At 37.5% G+C, this 20,854-nt stretch overlaps 1 protein-coding gene across 6 annotated transcripts in view; it reads left to right on the forward strand.

Moving 5' to 3' along the window:
- The window catches only part of ITGA1 (integrin subunit alpha 1), a 231,151-nt gene that overhangs the window by 139,617 nt on the left and 70,680 nt on the right, over positions 1-20,854 (forward strand). For all 6 annotated transcript variants that reach the window (XR_014241839.1, XM_082382196.1, XM_082382197.1 and 3 more), the window contains 4 exons: positions 1,823-1,973; positions 9,768-9,933; positions 12,758-12,831; positions 13,533-13,677. Coding sequence is in view for 5 of the 6 variants with exons in the window: in XM_082382196.1 (XP_082238322.1) it covers positions 1,823-1,973; positions 9,768-9,933; positions 12,758-12,831; positions 13,533-13,677 (536 nt within the window). In the remaining variant the exon portion in view is untranslated. The remainder of the gene's footprint in view (positions 1-1,822; positions 1,974-9,767; positions 9,934-12,757; positions 12,832-13,532; positions 13,678-20,854) is intronic.

Raw genomic sequence — 20,854 nt, forward strand, 5'->3', positions numbered from 1 at the left:
AATGTTTAAAAACATGCAGGGAAGTCAATGCTTATTTTAAAGAAAGAATACTGGATGGTGGTAATTGGGGGTCAAGGGCAATTTGCTGAAGATATTTGAAACAGAAAGGGTATACTCAAGAGCTCTGCCATAGAAAGGCAGCCCTGGTTTCAGAGCTACCAGATTTTCTTTAAGGAAGGTCGTTTAATTGTCTCCTTCAGCTGATGTTCATTTAGTTATGACCTTGATCTTCAAGAGAATTAGGAAGTTTTGGTGATCCTCTAAGGAATTAGAACTGTAAAAAGGATTAAATCTTATCATATCCATGTCTAAACTTCATTTAAAGACTAGCCTTTAACATCTATTTTTCACCTTTGTCTGTACATAGAAAGAACTCAGAGAACCTGTTTGTGTAGTGTAGAGGGCAGAGACACACATTTTGCCAGTGATCAATATATTTTTTTAAATAGCTTCTTTTTCTCTTTTGAAAATTTTAGGAAAAGTTAAAAATGTAAAAAACAGTACAACAAAATCCTATGTACACATCAAACAGAATCAACAGTTGTTAACATCTTGTCATATTTGCTGTTAGTCCTTTTAAAGGAAAAATAAACACAGATAAAATCTCTTTGCTCACATCACAAGGATCCTCTCTCCCTGCTCACAAAATACCCACTACTGTGCATTTACTATATATCTACAGTAGAGCTAATGTGTACCGTGGCAAACTGTTGGAAGGTGAAGGACAGGTGTTTCTTTGGTATATCTCAATGGCAGCTGTTTGTCCTTATGACCAAAGTAAAATATTTAAAATGACTATTCAGCACAATGATTGCTGCATTTTACACCAAAATCTAAAAAATATTATATGAAATCCATTCATTGTTTCAGTCCTAAGTAAAATGTACTCTTCTTTTCCAAGGCTCCAGAGGGGAAAGTAGTTGAGTAAAAGAAAGTAATGGAGGGAAAGTGTGCCTGAGTGTGTGTGTGTGTGTGTGTGTGTGTGTATGTAGAAGGTACAAAACAAAAAAAAATTGTCAGTTTCCCATATCTTCCATCTCTTTCCATAAATGCTTGTTGAATTAAATCAAAATTCCTTTCTTTGAAGTTAGGTTATAGCATTTTTCCTTTCTCTCCATGCCACCTCCTCCCACCTCACCCCCAGCAGCTTGTGTCCTAAAACCTAGTTCAGAATTTCATAGTTGTGCCAAACCCTCCTTGCCCCCCAGAACCCTACTCTGTCACTGACTCAGACCACTGCCATCTGCAGTCTTTAATTCCTATGTCTGAATTTTTACCCCACATCCAAGCGCACTCTCAAGCACTCACAGCCATACAAATACTCTGTTTTCTCCCATGCCCCCTCCATAGCTTACAGGATGTCCAAGCTGTTCTGTGAATGTCAGAGTAGGTGGGGGAAGTGAGGACTAAAGCAAAAGCTCTGCCAAAAGCAGAAGGAAAGAGGCCTGTCAAGCAAGAGAAAGAGTGTTTACAGAAAAAGGAGTGACTGGGAAAGTATTTAAAATCTGACCTTCTCTAAATCTGCTGTATGCTTGTCACACTCTCCCTTTGAAGTTTCCAAAGAATGAAAGACTGCTGCCTTTTGTTAATGGGGTCTATGGTGATTGGCAAAATGGTAACATCTCCATCATCTGGAATAAGTCTTAAACTATTACAAACAATGAGCATCATTCCTCCCAGCTTGAACAATGGGCAACAATGTTGATCTTGGAGGGAAAGCACAGGGCTACCTGGAGTTGGCAGTGTTTTCATTTTGTTTATCACTTTGCCTAACCTTGGGCTGGTGTTTTATTTGCTGCTCTTTTGTCTGTGATTATTTCAGGAAAGAGGCTTTCACTGAAGCCCGGGGTGCCCGAAGAGGGGTTAAAAAAGTCATGGTAATTGTGACTGATGGAGAGTCCCATGACAACCACCAACTGAATAAGGTCATCCAGGACTGTGAGGAGGAAAGCATTCAGCGGTTTTCCATAGCTGTAAGTACAGGGCTAGAGATGGCTTTCAGGCTGCGGCGTGAAGACAAAAGCTGTGTGCATATCATGGTTATGTTATGAGAGTTACACAAACAAGGTCGAAACACAGAAACTTCTCCATTTGGAAGTAAACTCTCTGGGGGCAGGATTGGGTCTTGCCCCTTTTGTGTCTTCAGCACCCGACACAGTGCCAGGCAAATGGAGACTCAGCAAACAATCACTACAAGAAAGGAAGGAAAAAAATAAGGAAAGATAAAAGGAGGAAGAAGGGAGAAAATACATAAGAAGAAGGAAGGAAGGGTGAGAGAAAGAAAGGGACAGAAATAGGGAGGGGAAAAGAGGAAGGGGAAGGGGGAAAAGATGGAAGGATGGAGGGAGGAAAGCTATATGCCTTCAGCCTAGGGGGAGGGGAGTTTCTTAAAGTGATTTTTTTAAATAAGTCAGAGAACAAAAGACTTCAGAACTCTAAAAGTTCAACCAAAATTGTTTTTCAACAAAATCCCTTTCATTTATAGTAACAACAGATAGTACCCACAATTGTTTTTCAGCATTTAATCAGTGATATTTCCTTTTTCCCTTTCAAAAGTGCGATCAGTGAAAGACACTCCACCCAATAGTAGGTAGGGAAGAAAAAGAGATTCATCCCTGATGAAGTCCCAGAACACACAATTGATTCACTTCTTCCCTGGGGCAAGGTGACTGTACTTCTTATTTTATAACCAAGATAACTAGGTTGTAAACATTTGCAACATTTTCTTTCTCATTTGGGGTACAAGATGTAAAAAAAAAAAAAAATTAAAACATCTCATTATTTCTCTTTCCCTTTGTTGTTACTTCGGTAAGTTATCTTTTGCCAACTGTTATTCAATCGATTATTACCTCTCCTGTTACTATAGCTATTTTGATCTTTTCGGTGGTTGAGAATAATTCCATATGGCTCAGCCTTCACTCAGAGATACTGTCCACAATTAGAGTCTATGCTCGGTCTCTTTAGTATGCAAAGCCAGCGCATGCCCAGTTTGTCCCACACAACCAGGTACCAGAGGTGCCATCATTTGTTCACCTTCTTCCCAGAGGATATAGTCTAGCATTCCAGGTACCATAGATGCAGGCCATGAGCTGAATTAACCATCAGCAGCATTAACAACGTTCGGGAAACTTCAGTGGAAAGAAAGTATCTATCAATGGATTGCTTCTTAATTTTAAGTGAATCTTATATCACTTTTGCATTGTATCTGGCTACATAATCAGTATTTCTTGCCCTTAAATCTCTGTTTCCCTTTGTTGTATCCCTGGTTGATAATTCATACTTTGCCTCTTATCTGGTCAAAAAGAGGTCTCATGATTGCATTAATCTTCCTGGAGAACCATAAAGTCATGAGTTCCTTTCCCATTTTAATCAGTGAATTAGCATCAAATTGATCTTTGAAATGGTATAAAAAAAGTGTAGGAAACTTTCACTTTAGCAATAATTATTTATTTTCCTAATTCATATTTTTTCCTCAGTGAACCTTATATTTTTTTTAGTTTGTGCCAAACTAGGAAATAAGACATTTATTTTACTTTCTCTCTTTGTTTATTCACACAGAAAGGTTTCAGACATTTCTCCACGTCTATTCATGATGCATGAGATCAAATGTTCATGGGGGTCTGGCCCTGTTATTTCCTGGATTGTTCCGCCTACTCCATCTTTTTTTTCCCCCACCATTTGATCCTGAACACCAGAGAGATATGTTTTGGGGGGAGACAACACTCAAAAAAGATTGATTACTGAAAGTATAAGCACTCTGTGATAAAACTGCACACATTTCCTGTGAAACATTCAGATTTGGTGAGGGCTGAGCTGGTTTGAGGACCCTATGACATGGTCTCTATTCTGTCACTTGAGGATATTAGACATTGCTAGCAGGAGACCGTTTTATATTCAGATTCTAATCTTAGATGATAATGGCGGGGGATTATAATGGCTGTGAAAGTGTATCACCTACAGCATTCAAATGAAAATAAGCAACTTAGAAAGTATCTTAGAATTTCATTCATTTGGACACAAAAGACACTGTGCTACATGTAAATGAGCCTTACACTTTACATTTGACATATTTGCCTCAAGGGAGTTTCAATTCTGAATGTCTATTCCAGGTAAATATTAGCAGAACACCAAATGCCTGGGCTTGACGTATTTGTATTAAGTGAAACAGAAATAATTTTAAAGTATTATTTTGTATCTCTTTTGATTCATGGAAAATAATGTTTTTACCAGCTACCAGACCCTTGGGTGAAGGATCAAAATACATTTCTCCCTGTTTTCATTTTTATTCTGTGATGCAAAATAGTTCAAACTGGATGCAAGTCATAGTAATTCCAGGGAATTCTTTTCTCTTATAGTTTCTTCTAAATATATGCTCCCATATTACATTTATACATTTTACTTTTATTAAGTGTGTCACTTGGACATCTCCCCCATTGAACAGTACCCATTTGTCTCTGTCCTGTGACCTAGAGCACTAAATATCTGACAACGTTTACATCACAGTTAAGAACCTAAATTATGCGTAGTCCAAGAGTCTTTACAATTTTTGCGTATTTTCAACTACATCAACTTGTAAGTGAAATGGAAGTTAACATGTCAATTCAATAGTGAAGCTAGAATATGGTAAATAGGAACCAAGGAGGAAAAATAGTGACTTTTCAGCCCAGGATGTCATATATATAACTTACAAAATAAATTAGGTAAATCAATGGGGACTCAGAAGGCTTCACACCATACAGAATTTGTATAAATCTAAAAGAAATCCATGCATAGCAAAACTGCTGGCAAAAGAGGCATCTGCCAGTGTGTGCAGAGGAGAAGACCAAGCAGAGAGTGAGGTGTTGAGCAAGGCCCCAGTGATCCTGAAACCCACACCGTGGATGGAATGGAGACTCCAGAGCTCAGAGACTGCCTTTTCCATCCTTAGTCTAGAGCATGTACATCCAGCTATGGTGAGATACCCAACTATATGAAGAGCATCTTAATTGTTTTTAAATAAGAGAGAGGATTTGTTCAATGTAATAAGAGCAAGTGGCCCTTGGGTTTTCCCTCTCTATTTGGACAATTCTCTACTACCATTCCATTAATTCTCTTACCCCTCAAGCAGCTAAAGTGGGAAAAGCACTAGTGGCCTCTGTTCAAATATAAACCACTTCTGATGTTCGGCATTTGCTTTTCAGCCAGATAAACAAGAGCTAAGTTTTTGTGTTCTGATTTGATTTGTAAGCTGCTGGTATAGATCTTCCTACATAAATCTGGACGTAGTAGTTGAGAGTAATTTCAAAAATCAAAAAAGCTCCCCAAACAATGTGCCAATTGTCTTAGAGCCACCTCTAGTTTTCCTAAATCGTGCACTTTCTTCAAAGCAGCTCAAAGTTAGTCACATACAGTGAGGCATTTTGCCTCTAAGAACGTTTTACAGATGTAGGAGCTACGAAACTGACAAGGGCACTGGAGTGACTCCGCTGTGGTCCTGGAGCTTAGGAGGGGGTTCAGATGCTGCAGTACTTCCTCTGAACTCCTCCAACAAGGGGAAGGAGCCAGGAATAAATCCCCCACCCCCTTCTCACTAGGAAGGAAAATTTGAGAACCAATGCACTTGCTGCTTGACTACTTGGCGCCAGCTCCTTTTGTCACATTAACATTTAGCGTACATTACAGCGATTCAGTTGTTGATCTTAAACCATTATGCGTTTTATGATACAAATAAACAAGTATGTTGTAGGTCATAAACAACAACACTGAAAACAATAATTTTAGTTATTGTCTTTCTGCAAGTGAAAATCTGTACCCATCTTAATAAAAATGTCAGTTTTTAAATCTACCATTCTAAATTTAACATTAAAAAATACGTGTAGAAGCTGAGAGCAGGCGGCCGAAGGGAGGTGGGGGAACCCATGTGCTCAGAGGAGGGGGGACAGGGCTGGGCGGCCAGAGGACCCAGAGGACCAGCACTGACGCCTCTGCCTGCGCCCACCTGCCCACGTGTCCAAGATCCAGCCAGCCCTCCATGCAGAACTGTGTTTGGGGACTCTTTCAGTTCTTCTTTGCCAACAGGACTTTGAAAGCACCATAGAGGTTTCTGTTGTTAATGATGCCAGACAAATCTATGACTATTATTTAAAAATGGAAAGTAGAGCTAGAAAAGTCTAGTATCTTTGTGGTCATTGGAGGTCATGATTCTTCTCCCCAAGAAGTCAGATATTCTAAAAAATCAAGCAATAGCACAGAGTTCACGGTCTTACCTTTGCTTTTTGGATTCCAGGAGCACAGAATTGAATTAATCATGATCCTTGGTTCAGGAGAGTTTCTCATCATTGTTGAAGCATGGCCCACTTGGTTTGTTTCTGTGTTTATAATTGTACCTGCATACTTATCGTAATAGCATTATAAGCATCCATGGATGTACTACCCAGAATGAGAGCTAGTTTGGTCCTCTGACAACTTACATCTGACCACATTCACCACCTGCCTTCCTCCACCTGGTAACCATCAGCCCAAATCCTATATTCATCATGTCTTGCTCTCTTTTTCTAAATAGTCCTTTGGTAGCTGTACATATCTGAAAAAATTAATTTTAAAAGGTTTACTTGTTTTTAACTTTATAAAAAGGGTTTCATGCTGTATACAATATTTCAAAACTTTTAAAACTTAATATTATATTGTAAAGATTCATCCATATTGTTGCATAGCATTATAGTTTATTCAATTTTTCAAAATTGATGAAACACAAACAGTGCAAAATTTCGGTGTGAACACTGTGCACAAAGTGAACAATCTGATGAGTTTTGACACTTGTATACATCCACATAACTGACACCGTAATTAAGGTATAGAACATTTCCATAAAACACAGAAATTTCCCTTGTACTTTCTTTCACTTTTAATATTCACCTTCCATAGCAACCACTGATGTAACTTATACCATCATAGCTTAAGTTGCCTATTCTATTGTATATAAATGAAATCATCCAGTATGTACTCTTTTGTGTTTAGCTTGTCACTCAACATAATGATTATACATGATATTTTCTGTATTGGTGATTCATTCTCTTATTATCATTATTATGTATTGTATGAATATACCACAATTTGTTCTATACTGATTATGGACATTTGGGTTGTTTCCAGTTTGTGTTGTTATAAATAATGGCACTATAAGTGCCGATTAAAAAAAATGTAAAAACCCAGGTAATAATCTTCAGGTAACACTTGCAATGAGGTAGAGGCTAAATTTTTCTATCTTATTACAAAAGTAATGTTTTCATTGTAAAAAAAAACTTATAAAATACATTAAAGCAAAAATAAGAAGGAAACACAATATAATAGAGATGAAAAATAGTAAATTATGGTACAAATTCTTCCAAATTTTTTCTTAAAAATTCTTCCCATTTTTTCTTAATGTCCATAATGCCATTTTCTTAATACCATTTGTATACAATTAAAACAATAGAAATGTCCTATCTACACATTGGGTTGGGTTTTTTTAATTTTTTGCATTTTTAATTTATATATTATTTTTATTATTTATTTATTTATTTAACTTCTTTTTGGCTGCGTTGTGTCTTCATTGCTGCACGCGGGCTTTCTTTAGTTGCGGTGAGCGGGGGCTACTCTTCATTGCAGTGCGCGGGCTTCTCATTGCACTGGTTTCTCTTGTTGCAGAGCATGGGCTCTAGGCACGCAGGCTTCAGTAGTTGTGGCTCGCGGGCTCTAGAGCGCAGGCTCAGTAGTTGTGGCACTCAAGCTTAGTTTCTCTGCGGCATGTGAGATCTTCCCAGACCAGGGCTCGAACCCGTGTCCCCTGAATTGACAGGTGGATTCTTAACGACTGTGCCACCAGGGAAGCCCTACATATTATTTTTAAAAGATTTTTTCATTTACTTTAACTTGAACATTTTCATAGTTATATACATTTCTAAATATTAAGAAATATTTACATTAACAACTAAATTTTTCAGAAGAAAAAATGCAACATAAAAAAAAATTAGTTGGACTTCATCAAAATTAAAAACTTCTACTCTTCAAATGATCCTGTAACAAAAGGAAAAGCCAATATATAGACTGGGAGAAAATATTTACAAAACACATAAAGGATTGTATCCAGAATATTGGGCTGGCCAAAAAGTTCGTTCAGTTAGTGAATACATCGTTCAATAAAATTTTTGGTGAAAATGAAAAATTTGTCTTTTATTTTTACTTAAAACTGAACAAACTTTATGGGCAACCCAATATATACAAAATCTCACAACTAAATAACAGGAAAACAAACAATCCATTTTCTTAAAAATTGGCAAAAGATCTGAACAGACACCACACCAAAAAAGGAAATACTATGGCAAATAAGCAGGTCTCAATACCATTCGTCATTAGGGAAATGTAAATTAAATGAGATACCACTACACACCAATAGAATTGCTAAAACTGAAAGAAAGAAAAAAAACTGATAATACCAAGTGCTGTCAAGGATGCAAAGCAACTGGGTCTCTCACACATCGCTGGTCGGAAAGGTAAAATGGCAAAATGGAACAGTTATTCTGATAAACATTTTGGCAGTTTCTTATTAAGTTAAACATACACTTACTATAGAACCCAGCACTTTCATTCCGAGGTCTTTACTCAAGAAAAAATAAAACATAAACCTAAGTGCAAAAACTTACAGCAGCTTTATTCATAATCACTTGAAACTGAAAACAACCCAAATGTCCTCAACAAATGAATTGTGCTTCTATATAGTAGAGTCCTACACAACAGTAAAAAAGACTGAATTACCGATACATGTGACAGCACGAATGACTCTTGAAAGCATTATGCAAAGTGAAAGAAGCCAGACACAAAAGACGACATGCTATTTGATTCCTTAAATTTAACGTTCTAGAAAAAGCAAAGCTATAAGGACAGAAAGTAGATCAGTGTTTGCAAGGAGTTAGAGGGAAGAGGAGACTGACTACAAAGGGGCAAGAGGGAACTCTTTGGGGTCATGGAAATAGTCTAATCTCGATGTGTTAGTAACACAACTGTGTAGGTGTGTCAAAATTCATAGAATTGTACATCTAAAGAGGGTGAATTTTATTGTATATAAATTATATCTCAATAAACCTTACTTTAAAAAATTTAAAACTAAATGTTTGAGAAAACCCACTAGAAAATCTAAATAATTCTGGTTAACTATAGTAGATAATTCCTGCCTTTCTCTCTTCTCTATTTAAAAGAATGCCCCTGTCTTGAGCATTTTGTTTCAGACAGGAATGTCCCAATTGTTTATTTTCTAAATTACCAAGTTAGATTACTACTTAGTCCAACATCTGTTTAAAAAATATACGTGTCTGACTTCCCCTTGGTAAGAGTTTCAGGAAGTACTGCCTATTTGAGATCAAGCAATTCACTGGCTAATTGCTTTTGCCAGCAAATGGTGATGTCACTGACTGGAATAATATCAGAAACACTCAGAAACTGTAACGTTACTTTTGAACTATCAGACTTTAAAGATACAGCTGTTGAAAAACAGGGACACAGGAATGCCAGAGAAGAAACTTTTGCAAACATACAAGATGCCCTTTATATTTTCCTACAGCAATTATAGAATATAACAGTTAATAGTAGAGAATCTACAGATTCTGAAAATTACCCTTCTAAGAATGTGGAAGTACATAAAAATTTCATTATGCCACAGTACTATACACTCTCTTGCTTATTGACAAAATGCTTGAGATTCTTGTTTAACATATAGAATTTAAAAGATATTCTTGCTGTTTTTGTCGTCTCAGATTCTTGGCAGCTATAATCGAGGAAATTTAAGCACTGAAAAATTTGTGGAGGAAATAAAATCAATTGCAAGTGAACCCACTGAAAAGCATTTCTTCAATGTCTCTGATGAATTGGCACTAGTCACTATTGTTGAAGCTCTGGGAGAAAGAATCTTTGCCCTGGAAGGTATGACTAGTTCTCCTAAGCCTGAATATTCTCTCTACAATTCAAACTCAATGTAATTGGTTTTGGTATTTATTTCTACCATGTGGCTAATGCGTTTTTACTGTGTACAATAGCCACCATGGAACAATGTCCTTTTATATAAATCTGTCATTGAGATGGCTATTTCATATAGCACTGTGTCTGCTGGCAGCTCTCTTTGTAAGGACCCGGCAGTACTGATGTGAGGGCCAGATGAAGACAATGGTCAATGTAGACACGCAAGAACAAAAACGTGCCCATGTGTTTTATTCCTTTTCTGTGACACAGATTTAGAAAATGGAGACACTAACTCAAGTTTTGTGTTTGTTTTTGTCTTTGTTTTTCATTTTGGGCTTCTGTGGGGCAGTTCTTGTATAATAACTTCTTTGTTCATTCATTTTCTCCTAGTTTGCTCCTTGTCCATTTTAAAGGTCTTCATGGAACTCTGCCTCAAGACCCATGGCAGTGAAACATTGGTTCACTATATTTGTCTGAGTCATGTTACTTCTTTGTAAACTTTTTCTTTGATTTTTCAACGGCAGCTGGCCATTGGGTATAATGAGTCATGGCGTTCCCTCCTCTGCCTTAGGTAGACAATGTCAAGGAACAATGCACTTTGGAACTAGATCTTCCCTGATGAAAAAAGAAGTCTTCAGAATTGTTATGCCAGGCAAACGGAAAAAGCCTCTTCCTTCACCTTCTCTGATAATCTGGAGACTCAGAGAACATACCTTTTTTTCTCAACCTAGGATGAGAAACCACGAGACAGTTCTGCTCTTCTGCTCTGTCTGAATCCTGTTGACTCTGTCCTTGTGAGGACAGGACACACTGAGGACTGTTGTTTTTCATCTTAAACATAGAAATTTATAAGCACCTTCTCAGTCTCCCCTTGGCGTCCATACATTTGTTGCTTACATCTGTGTCTCTATTTCATTTCTAAATCTCATCTTAAGTAAGCAAGTAAATATAACCTAAGACTTGTAGAAATGAATCCTGTAACAGCTATCAGGTGGAGGAGGGATCAATTTGCCTTAAATGACATTTTCAGATTCTTTCTAACCTAACTACACCATGAGTTAAAGGTTATACATTGAAGCGCCTGCATACCCAAGAAGTGTCTCCATATTTAAAAACAGAATCATTTTATGAGGAACTCCACAGATTAAAAATGTCTCCCATATCGTCATTGCTGCACTTTCAGGGCTAACCAAAAGCAGTGTTTTTACTAGCCTATTTCTGACTGTTTTCACAATGAGATCCAAAAGGGCTTCATTTCCTTGTTACTTTGGAAATATCCATTTCCTATCAACATTTATCTTTAGACGACAACTAGCAGCAATTGTGAAAACCATGCTTGCCGAAGGACAGTGCCCCCTAGTGAGGTGAGCGTACCAGCTATTTGCCCATAAAATCAGGAAACTAATGTCTCCCTTTCCATCCAGCACTGGGAAAAATGCTGAACTTCCTAACCAGAAGCTGCACAGTGGTCAGAGTAGTTATCGCAACACCCATGAACAAGTGCAGGGAGGAGCCGACATTAAGTAGTTCCGGCATGTACAGTGTGCTTTGCCAGGATGCCAATTCAGCAGGCAGAGTTTCACAGAGCTTCCTTCTCTCTGTTCTCAGCTGTTCTCTCTGTTCTCCGAACAGCGGCAGGGGAAGGTGCTGGAACTATGTAGGTCTCCACTACTGCATTCTTATAACTGATCTTGCAGAGATAAATGAGATAAATTACACCATTGTGGACCTAAAATAAAGCTTCAAATTAAAGTTAAAGTGCATCTCAGTCATTTAAATTAGAGGGCAATTTGTATTGAGATTAAAATAATATAGTTGAACTCTTGATTGACTTCCCCATTTAATCTAGTCCTATAAAAAGGCAATCACTGATGTATTTGTTAACAAATTTATGCAGGTAAATAACTAGTAAATAAGTTTGGTTTCACAAATTTGATTGTTCTCATGCCTCAGTGAAAGAGTAGTTTGACTTTTAAAAAATTTTGTTCTATTTTTAACTTATCAGCAAGGCCAAATAAATCAGTAACTCCCTCCTGAAAACAAATTAATCAACATTCCCTTAATCCCCTTAGGAGGCTGTGGCTTTGGCTTGGTGAATATTCTGAGAGCAGCACACTCCCATAGAATGCTCTGGATTATTTCTGTGTTTCAGTAAAGAGCTTCAAAATGGGCACAGGATCTTTAAAAAAAAAAGTGTGATTGAACGGCATGTGGCCTGGAGCCCTGTCAAGAAAGTCCCCTCCTGATCTGTGAGTGACACCCACAGCCAGAAATTAGAGCAAAAACCAACCCAGAATCCCTAAACCCTTTATCACACAATGGAATTCTGAGATGATATAGGGCAGGAAATGCAGGTGAGGCTGGTAGAATCAAGAAACCTCTTTAAATATGTGAATCAAATGTTATTATCCCTGTGACATATCAGGTAAATTTAGCCTAATCTCAGGAGGATTCCCAGGGCGTGAGGGTGAGACACAGAGCTTTCAGCCACGTTGATCCAAAGCTCCATAGGATCTGTAAGAGTGCTTGAGTATAAGAACAGAAGGATGAATTCAACTCCACCAGCCAGGGTGGGGAAACTAACAGTCAGGAATGTGAGACACAGCCCTTCTGCTAACCCTCTCTGTCCTCCACCCAGCCCTACCTAGGAATTTTGAGTTGAGAAATGTGTGCCTGAAAATGCCCTAAAGATGCTAGAAGTTCTGGTTGGTCAAACCCCAGACTCTACTAGGTCTCTCTCTTCTGCAAATAGCAGTGTGCTAAAGGCAATTCTTCTCCTCTGTTACAGCTACAGCTGACCAGTCAGCAGCTTCTTTTGAGATGGAAATGTCTCAGACCGGCTTCAGTGCTCATTACTCAAAGGTACATTGACCACTTGGTAGAAAAAAATTTTTTTTTTCTGAGGTTTCCTTTCCCAAAGCCAACACCCAGACATCAGCATTACAGGTGCAACTTGCAGCTCATGGCATGAGCAGTTATTCAGACCATGTTGTTTCTAATCCAAATAGGAAACAGCATTTCACAGACTTCTTATTAGGAAAGCATGTTATCATACACCGCTCACTACATTGTACTAATAATTGTGAATCAGACAGTTTGAGGTCTGCCTTCTATAATTATACATGTAGCTAAATAAAATATTTAACATATTTGCTAAAGGTATGGAATGTATCTTTTTCTTGGTGTCAAGGTATTCAAGGGTCTTGCTAGAATTCCATGCTCAAGACCCAGGTTTCTTAGCAGCCATAAAGCAGAAAGGCAAGGTTAGAAAATATATCCTTTCTAGTTGATGGAAGAAGTGGTACTGTGGTCCCTGCACAAGAATATTGACATTTCAGTGTGTAATTGTACTGTATGACCTAGGGAAATTTACTTATTCTGCCTCAGTTTCTTCTGTAAAAGAAGTGGTAATAATGGCATCTAGCCCAATGGATTATTGTGCCAATTTTATGATTTAATATATGTAAAGCACTTTGAACAGTACTTAACATATTGTTAATGCTCTTGCTATTTGCTCTTACTATTTTTGTTAAATATCATTGTTTTCTCTATTTGGATATAAGGACTGGGTCATGCTTGGAGCAGTCGGAGCCTATGATTGGAATGGAACAGTCGTCATGCAGAAGGCTAATCAAATCATAATTCCCCAAAACACGACCTTTAATGTTGAGTCTACCAAAAAGAATGAACCTCTTGCTTCTTATTTAGGTAAAGTTTGTATGTAATTGAGAGAAAGTTGTTTTTTTTTTTTTTAGTTTTTGTGTTTTTTTATTGTCAGTATTATTTGCTTATATTTATATAAGCAAATTTTATATATAAAATTTAAATATATAAGCGTGCATATATAAGCATAAATATATACGCTTAAATATATAAGCGTATTTTGTAAGAGAGATCACGTCTAAGAGTTAGATATTTTAGATGTTAGAGACCCATGATGGCCTCTGAGTAGCCTTAGCAAAAATAACAGAACGTGGAGGAGCCTTTCTCAGAAGGGCTGCCTACACGGGAAGTGATTTGGGCTGAAACGCACATTTTTTGAGGTCTCTCTGTGTCTGGTATTCGTGTTAATGTCAAGAAGTGCTTCAGACCCAGTGGACAGGAAACAAAGGTAGAAAAAGAGAACTTGACTCGGCCTATCCTGAAGATCAGACTCCCATATTCTCTTAAATATCCTCTATCATTAGTTTCTCTCTATGGGTCCTAATTTTGGAAAGTAAACTTTTAACTTGTTTTGTCATATGACTTCTTTAATACCTCTGTTCACAATCAGATACATATTGAAGTGAAACCCAGTAATGTAACGATTTTCCAAAGACTTGCCTAGAACGAGGAGGTGTGTGCCTGGTGTCACTTTATTCTGAATCTGTGTCAGGCTGGGAGCTGCCTGGGGGATGCCTGGGGACTCTTCTGTCACTGGTCAGGCTCAGTAAACAGTTGGGAGGGACTAGGATGGAAAGGACCCTCAGGGTATGGTTTTTCAGCTCTCTCTCTTCACTCTACAAATATTTTGGGAGCATCTCTCTTGCCCCAGGCATTGTTCTTGGTGCTGGGGATACAGTGGTAAAGAAAACAAATACGTGCTGTGTTCATATTTTAGCATGTTAGCAGTCCTGTCTGGGATCTTTATGTCCTGGAAGTCTTTTTCTCTCTCTATCCCAGTTTCTTTCTATTTTATAGGAAGGTGGCAGGTCTTTACTGGCACAGCCATACATCTTATTCAAGGACACGTATTAAAGCTGTAGAGGCAAAAGGATTTAAGAAGAATAAAGAGTCTAAGCAGTTTCGATAATTAAAAATATAGTGGTGGGCTTCCCGGGTGGCGCAGTGGTTGAGAATCCGCCTGCCAATGCAGGGGACACGGGTTCGATCCCTGGTCCGGGAAGATCCCACATGCCGCGGAGCAACTAAGCTCGTGTGCCACAACTGCTGAGCCTGTGCTCTAGAGCCCGTGAGCCACAGCTACTGAGCCCGCGTGCCACAACTACTGAAGGCCATGCGCCTAGAGCCCATGCTCCACAATGAGAGAAGCCACTGCAATGAGAAGCCCGTGCACCGCAACGAAGAGTAGCCCCCGCTCCCCCCAACTAGAGAAAGCCCGCGCGCCGCAACTAGAGAAAGCCCACGCGCAGCAACAAAGACCCAAGACAGCCAAAAATAAATAAATAAATAAATAAATAAAATTAAAAAAAAAAAATATATAGTGGTAAGCAGTAGGTATAATGGGAGTGCTAAACCCCCATAAGACATGTTAAACTGCACTAATGGAAGTCTAGTCTATTTCTCATAAAAGTCCTATTTCATTCTGCCCTAGTCGGAGAGCAGCTAAAGTATTCTAAACATTGTCCTAAGCATCACACGTTACAAAAGAAAATGTCAAACTAGAATTGCCAGTAAAAAACTATCTGAAGGATACAGATCTAAAAACAATCCCCATCTACCCATCCCTCTCCCCACCAAACCTGAAAAAATTGGTGGTTAGAAAACAAAGTATACACTGCATGTCTTTTAAATATTTGGAGGATTGTGATATAAAATAAAGGGGTTGGCATTAAAATTCATATGGAGTTTTAGCACTAAAAGAGATCTTAGAAAGCGAATGGTACACATCTAATTTGCCAAATTAAGAAATTGAGGAGTAGAAATATTATGTCGCAGCTAACTATGGCAAATCTGAAAGTAAAATCTAGGTTTTTTGATTCTTATTCCAGTGTTTGTTTCGCCATACTAAAATGCCTGATTCTGGGCTGATCAAGAAAGCACTTATAAATAATGAGTACCTGCAGTGTGCCAAACATTCAGTTATAAATTGAGGATAACAAGATAAATAAGGGATATTTATCCCTGCATTGATGAAACTTACCTTTGTGGATAAGAGACAATAACAGAACCAACCAAATCCTGTCAGTATGATATGAGCTGTGACATAGGATACCTAAAAAAGAGGACAGGAGGTTAGGTTAGATAATTTCTTTTTTTTAATTTAATTTTATTTTTTTATACAGCAGGTTCTTATTCATTATCCATTTTATACATATTAGTGTATATATGTCAGTCCCAATATCCCAATTCATCACACCACCCCCCTCCCCCTGCCAGCCACTTTCCCCCCTTGGTGTACATACATTTGTTCTCTACATCTGTGTCTCCATTTCTGCCCGGCAAACCGGTTTATCTGTACCATTTTTCTAGGTTCCACATATATGCGTTAATATACGATATTTGTTTTTCTCTTTCTGACTTACTTCACTCTATATGACTGTCTCTAGATCCATCCATATCTCTATAAATGACCCAATTTGATTCCTTTTTATAGCTCAGTAATATTCCATTGTATATATGTACCACATCTTCTTTATCCATTTGTCTATCAATGGGAATTTAGGTTGTTTCCATGACCTGGCTATTGTAACTAGTGCTGCAATGAACATTGGGGTGCATGTGTCTTTTTGAATTATGGTTTTCTCTGGGTATATGCCCAGTAGTGGGATTGCTGGGTCATATGGTAATTCTATTTTTAGTTTTTTAAGGAACCTCCATACTGTTCTCCATAGTGGCTGTATCAATTTACATTCCCACCAACAGTGCAAGAGGGTTCCCTTTGTTCCACACCCTCTCCAGCATTTGTTGTTTGTAGATTTTCTGATGATGCCCATTCTAACTTGTGTGAGGTGATACCTCATTGTAGTTTTGATTTGCATTTCTCTAATAATTAGTGATGTTGAGCATCTTTTCATGTGCTTCTTGGCCATCTGTATGTCTTCTTTGGAGAAATGTCTATTTAGGTCTTCTGCCCATTTTTGGATTGTGTTGTTTGTTTCTTTAATATTGAGCTTCATGAGCTGTTTATATATTTTAGAGATTAATCCTTTGTCTGTTGATTCATTTGCACATATTTTCTCCCATTCTGAGGGTTGTCTTTGCATCTTGATTGTAGTTTCCTTTGCTGTGCAAAAGCTTTTAAGTTTAATTAGGTCCCATTTGTTTATTTTTGTTTTTATTTCCATTACTCTAAGAGGTGGATCAAAACAAATATTGCTGTGATTTATGTCAAAGAGTGTTCTTCCTATGTTTTCCTCTAAGAGTTTTATAGTGTCCAGTCTTACATTTAGGCCTCTAATCCATTTTAAGTTTATTTTTGTGTATGGTGTTAGGGAGTGTTCTAATTTCATTCTTTTACATGTAGCTGTCCAGTTTTCCCAGCACCACTTATTGAAGACACTGTCTTTTCTCCATTGTATATCCTTGCCTCCTTTGTCATAGCTTAGTTGACCATAGGTGCGTGGGTTTATCTCTGGGCTTTCTATCCTGTTCCATTGATCTATATTTCTGTTTTTGTGCCAGTACCATATTGTCTTGATTACTGTAGCTTTGTAGTATAGTCTGAAGTCAGGGAGTCTGATTCCTCCAGCTCCGTTTTTTTCCCTCAAGACTGCTTTGGCTATTCGGGGTCTATAGTAACTCCATACAAATTTTAAGGTTTTTTGTTCTAGTTCTGTAAAAAATGCCATTGGTAATTTGATAGGGATTGCATTGAATCTGTAGATTGCTTTGGGAAGTATAGTCATTTTCACAATATTGATTCTTCCAATCCAAGAACATGGTATATCTCTCCATCTGTTTGTATCATCTTTTATTTCTTTCATCAGTGTCTTATAGTTTTCTGCATACAAGTCTTTTGTCTCCCTAGGTAGGTTTATTCCTAGGTATTTTATTCTTTTTGTTGCAGTGGTAAATGGGAGTGTTTCCTTAATTTCTCTTCCAGATTTTTCATCATTAGTGTATAGGAATGCAAGAGATTTCTGTGCATTAATTTTGTATCCTGCAACTGTACCAAATTCATTGATTAGCTCTACTAGTTTTCTGGTGGCATCTTTAGGATTCTCTATGTATAGTATCATGTCATCTGCAAATAGTGACAGTTTTACTTCTTTTCCAGTTTGTATTCCTTTTATTTCTTTTTCTTCTCTGATTGCTGTGGCTAGGACTTCCCAAACTATGTTGAATAATAGTGGCGAGAGTGGACATCCTTGTCTTGTTCCTGATCTTAGAGGAAATGCTTTCAGTTTTTCACCATTGAGAATGATGTTTGCTGTAGGTTTGTCATATATGGCCTTTATTATGTTGAGGTAGGTTCCCTCTATGCCTACTTTCTGGAGAGTTTTTATTATAAATGGGTGTTGAATTTTGTCAAAAGCTTTTTCTGTATCTATTGGGATGATCATATGGTTTTTCTTCTTCAATTTGTTAATATGGTGTGTCACATGGATTGATTTGTGTATATTGAAGAATCCTCGCATCACTGGGATAAATCTGAGTTGATCATGGTGTATGATCCTTTTAATGTGTTGTTGGATTCTGTTTGCTAGTATCTTGTTGAGGATTTTTGCATCTATATTCATCAGTGATATTGGCCTGTAATTTTATTTTTTTGTAGTATCTTTGTCTGGTTTTGGTATCAGGGTGATGGTGGCCTCATAGAATGAGTTTGGGAGTGTTCCTTCCTCTGCAAATTTTTGGAAGAGTTTGAGAAGGATAGGTGTTAGCTCTTCTCTAAATATTTGATAGAATTCACCTGTGAAGCCATCTGTTCCTGGACTTTTGTTTGTTGGAAGATTTTTAATCACAGTTTCAATTTCATTACTTGTGATTGGTCTGTTCATATTTTCTATTTCTTCCTGGTTCAGTCTTGGAGGGTTATACCTTTCTAAGAATTTGTCCATTTCTTCCAGATTGTCCATTTTATTGGCATAGAGTTGCTTGTAGTAGCCTCTTAGGATGCTTTATTTCTGTGGTGTCTGTTGTAACTTCTTCTTTTTCATTTCTAATTTCACTGATTTGAGTCCTCTCCCTCTTTTTCTTGATGAGTCTGGCTAATGGTTTATCAATTTTGTTTATCTTCTCAAAGAACCAGCTTTTAGTTTTATTGATCTTTGCTATTGTTTTCTCTGTTTCTATTTCATTTATTTCTGCTCTGACCTTTATGATTTCTTTCCTTCTACTAACTTTGGGTTTTGTTTGTACTTCTTTCTCTAGTTCCTTCAGATGTAAGGTTAGATTGTTTATTTGAGATTTTTCTTGTTTCTTGAGGTAGGCTTGTATTGCTATAAACTTCCCTCTTAGAACTGCTTTTGCTGCATCTCATAGGTTTTTGATCGTCGTGTTTTCATTGGCATTTGTCTGTAGGTATTTTCTGATTTCCTCTTTGATTTCTTCAGTGATCTCTTGGTTATTTAGTAACGTATTGTTTAGCCTCCATGTGTTTGTGTTTTTTACGTATTTTTCCCTGTAATTGATTTCTAATCTCATAGCGTTGTGGTCAGAAAAGATGCTTGATATGATTTCAATTTTCTTAAATTTACTGAGGCTTAATATGTGACCCAAGATATGATCTACCCTGGAGAATGTTCTGTGTGCACTTGAGAAGGAAGTGTGATCTGCTGTTTTTGGATGGAATGTCCTATAAGTATCAATTAAATCTATCTGGTCTGTTGTGTCATTTAAAGCTTGTGTTTCCTTATTAATTTTCTGCTTGGATGATCTGTCCATTGGTGTAAGTGAGGTGTTAAAATCCCCCACTATTATTGTGTTACTGTCGATTTCCTCTTTTATAGCTTTTAGCAGTTGCCTTATGTATTGAGGTGCTCCTATGTTGGCTGCATATATATTTATAATTGTTATATCTTCTTCTTGGATTGATCCCTTGATCATTATGTAGTGTCCTTCCTTGTCTCTTGTAATATTCTTTATTTTAAAGTCTATTTTATCTGATATGAGTATTGCTACTCCAGCTTTCTTTTGATTTCCATTTGTATGGAATATCTTTTTCCATCTCCTCACTTTCAATCTGTATGTGTCCCTAGGTCTGATGTAGGTCTCTTGTAGACAGCATATATATGGGTCTTGTTTTTGTATCCATTCAGTGAGCCTGTGTCTTTTGGTTGGAGCATTTAATCCATTCACATTGAAGGTAATTATCGATATGTATGTTCCTATGACCATTTTCTTAATTGTCTTGGGTTTGTTTTTGTAGGTCCTTTTCTTCTCTTGTGTTTCCCACTTAGAGAAGTTCCTTTAGCATTTGTTGTAGAGCTGGTTTGGTGGTGCTGAATTCTCTTAGCTTTTGCTTGTCTGCAATGCTTTTGATTGCTCCATCGAATCTGAATGAGATCCTTGCCGGGTAGAGTAATCTTGGTTGTAGCTTCTTCCCTTTCATCACTTTAAGTATATCATGCCACTCCCTTCTGGCTTGTAGAGTTTCTGCTGAGAAATCAGCTGTTAACCTTATGGGAGTTCCCTTGTGTGTTAATTGTCATTTTTCCCTTGCAGCTTTCAATAATTTTTCTTTGTCTTTAATTTTTGCCAGTTTGATTACTGTGTGTCTCAGCGTGTTTCTCCTTGGGTTTATCCTTCCTGGGACTCTGCGCTTCCTGGACTTGGGTGGCTATTTCCTTTCCCATGTTAGGGAAGTTTTCAACTATATTCTCTTGAAGTATTTTCTCGGGTCCTTTCTCTCTCTCTTCTCCTTCTGAGACCCCTATGATGCGAATGTTGTTGCATCTAATGTTGTCCCAGAAGTCTCTTAGGCTGTCTTCATTTCTTTTCATTCTTTTTTCTTTATTCTGTTCTGCAGCAGTGAATTCCACCATTCTGTTTTCCAGGTCACTTATCCATTCTTCTGCCTCAGTTATTCTGCTATTGATTCCTTCTAGTGTAGTTTTCATTTCAGTTTTTGTATTGTTCATCTCTGTTTTTTTTTGTTCTTTAATTCTTCTAGGTCTTTGTTAAACATTTCTTGCATCTTCTCGATCTTTGCCTCCATTGTTTTTCCGAGGTCCTGGATCATCTTCACTATCGTTAATCTGAATTCCTTTTCTGGAAGGTT

The sequence above is a fragment of the Balaenoptera borealis genome (genome assembly GCF_965194805.1).
Source record: "Balaenoptera borealis genome assembly, chromosome: 2".
Taxonomy (NCBI): domain Eukaryota; kingdom Metazoa; phylum Chordata; class Mammalia; order Artiodactyla; family Balaenopteridae; genus Balaenoptera; species Balaenoptera borealis.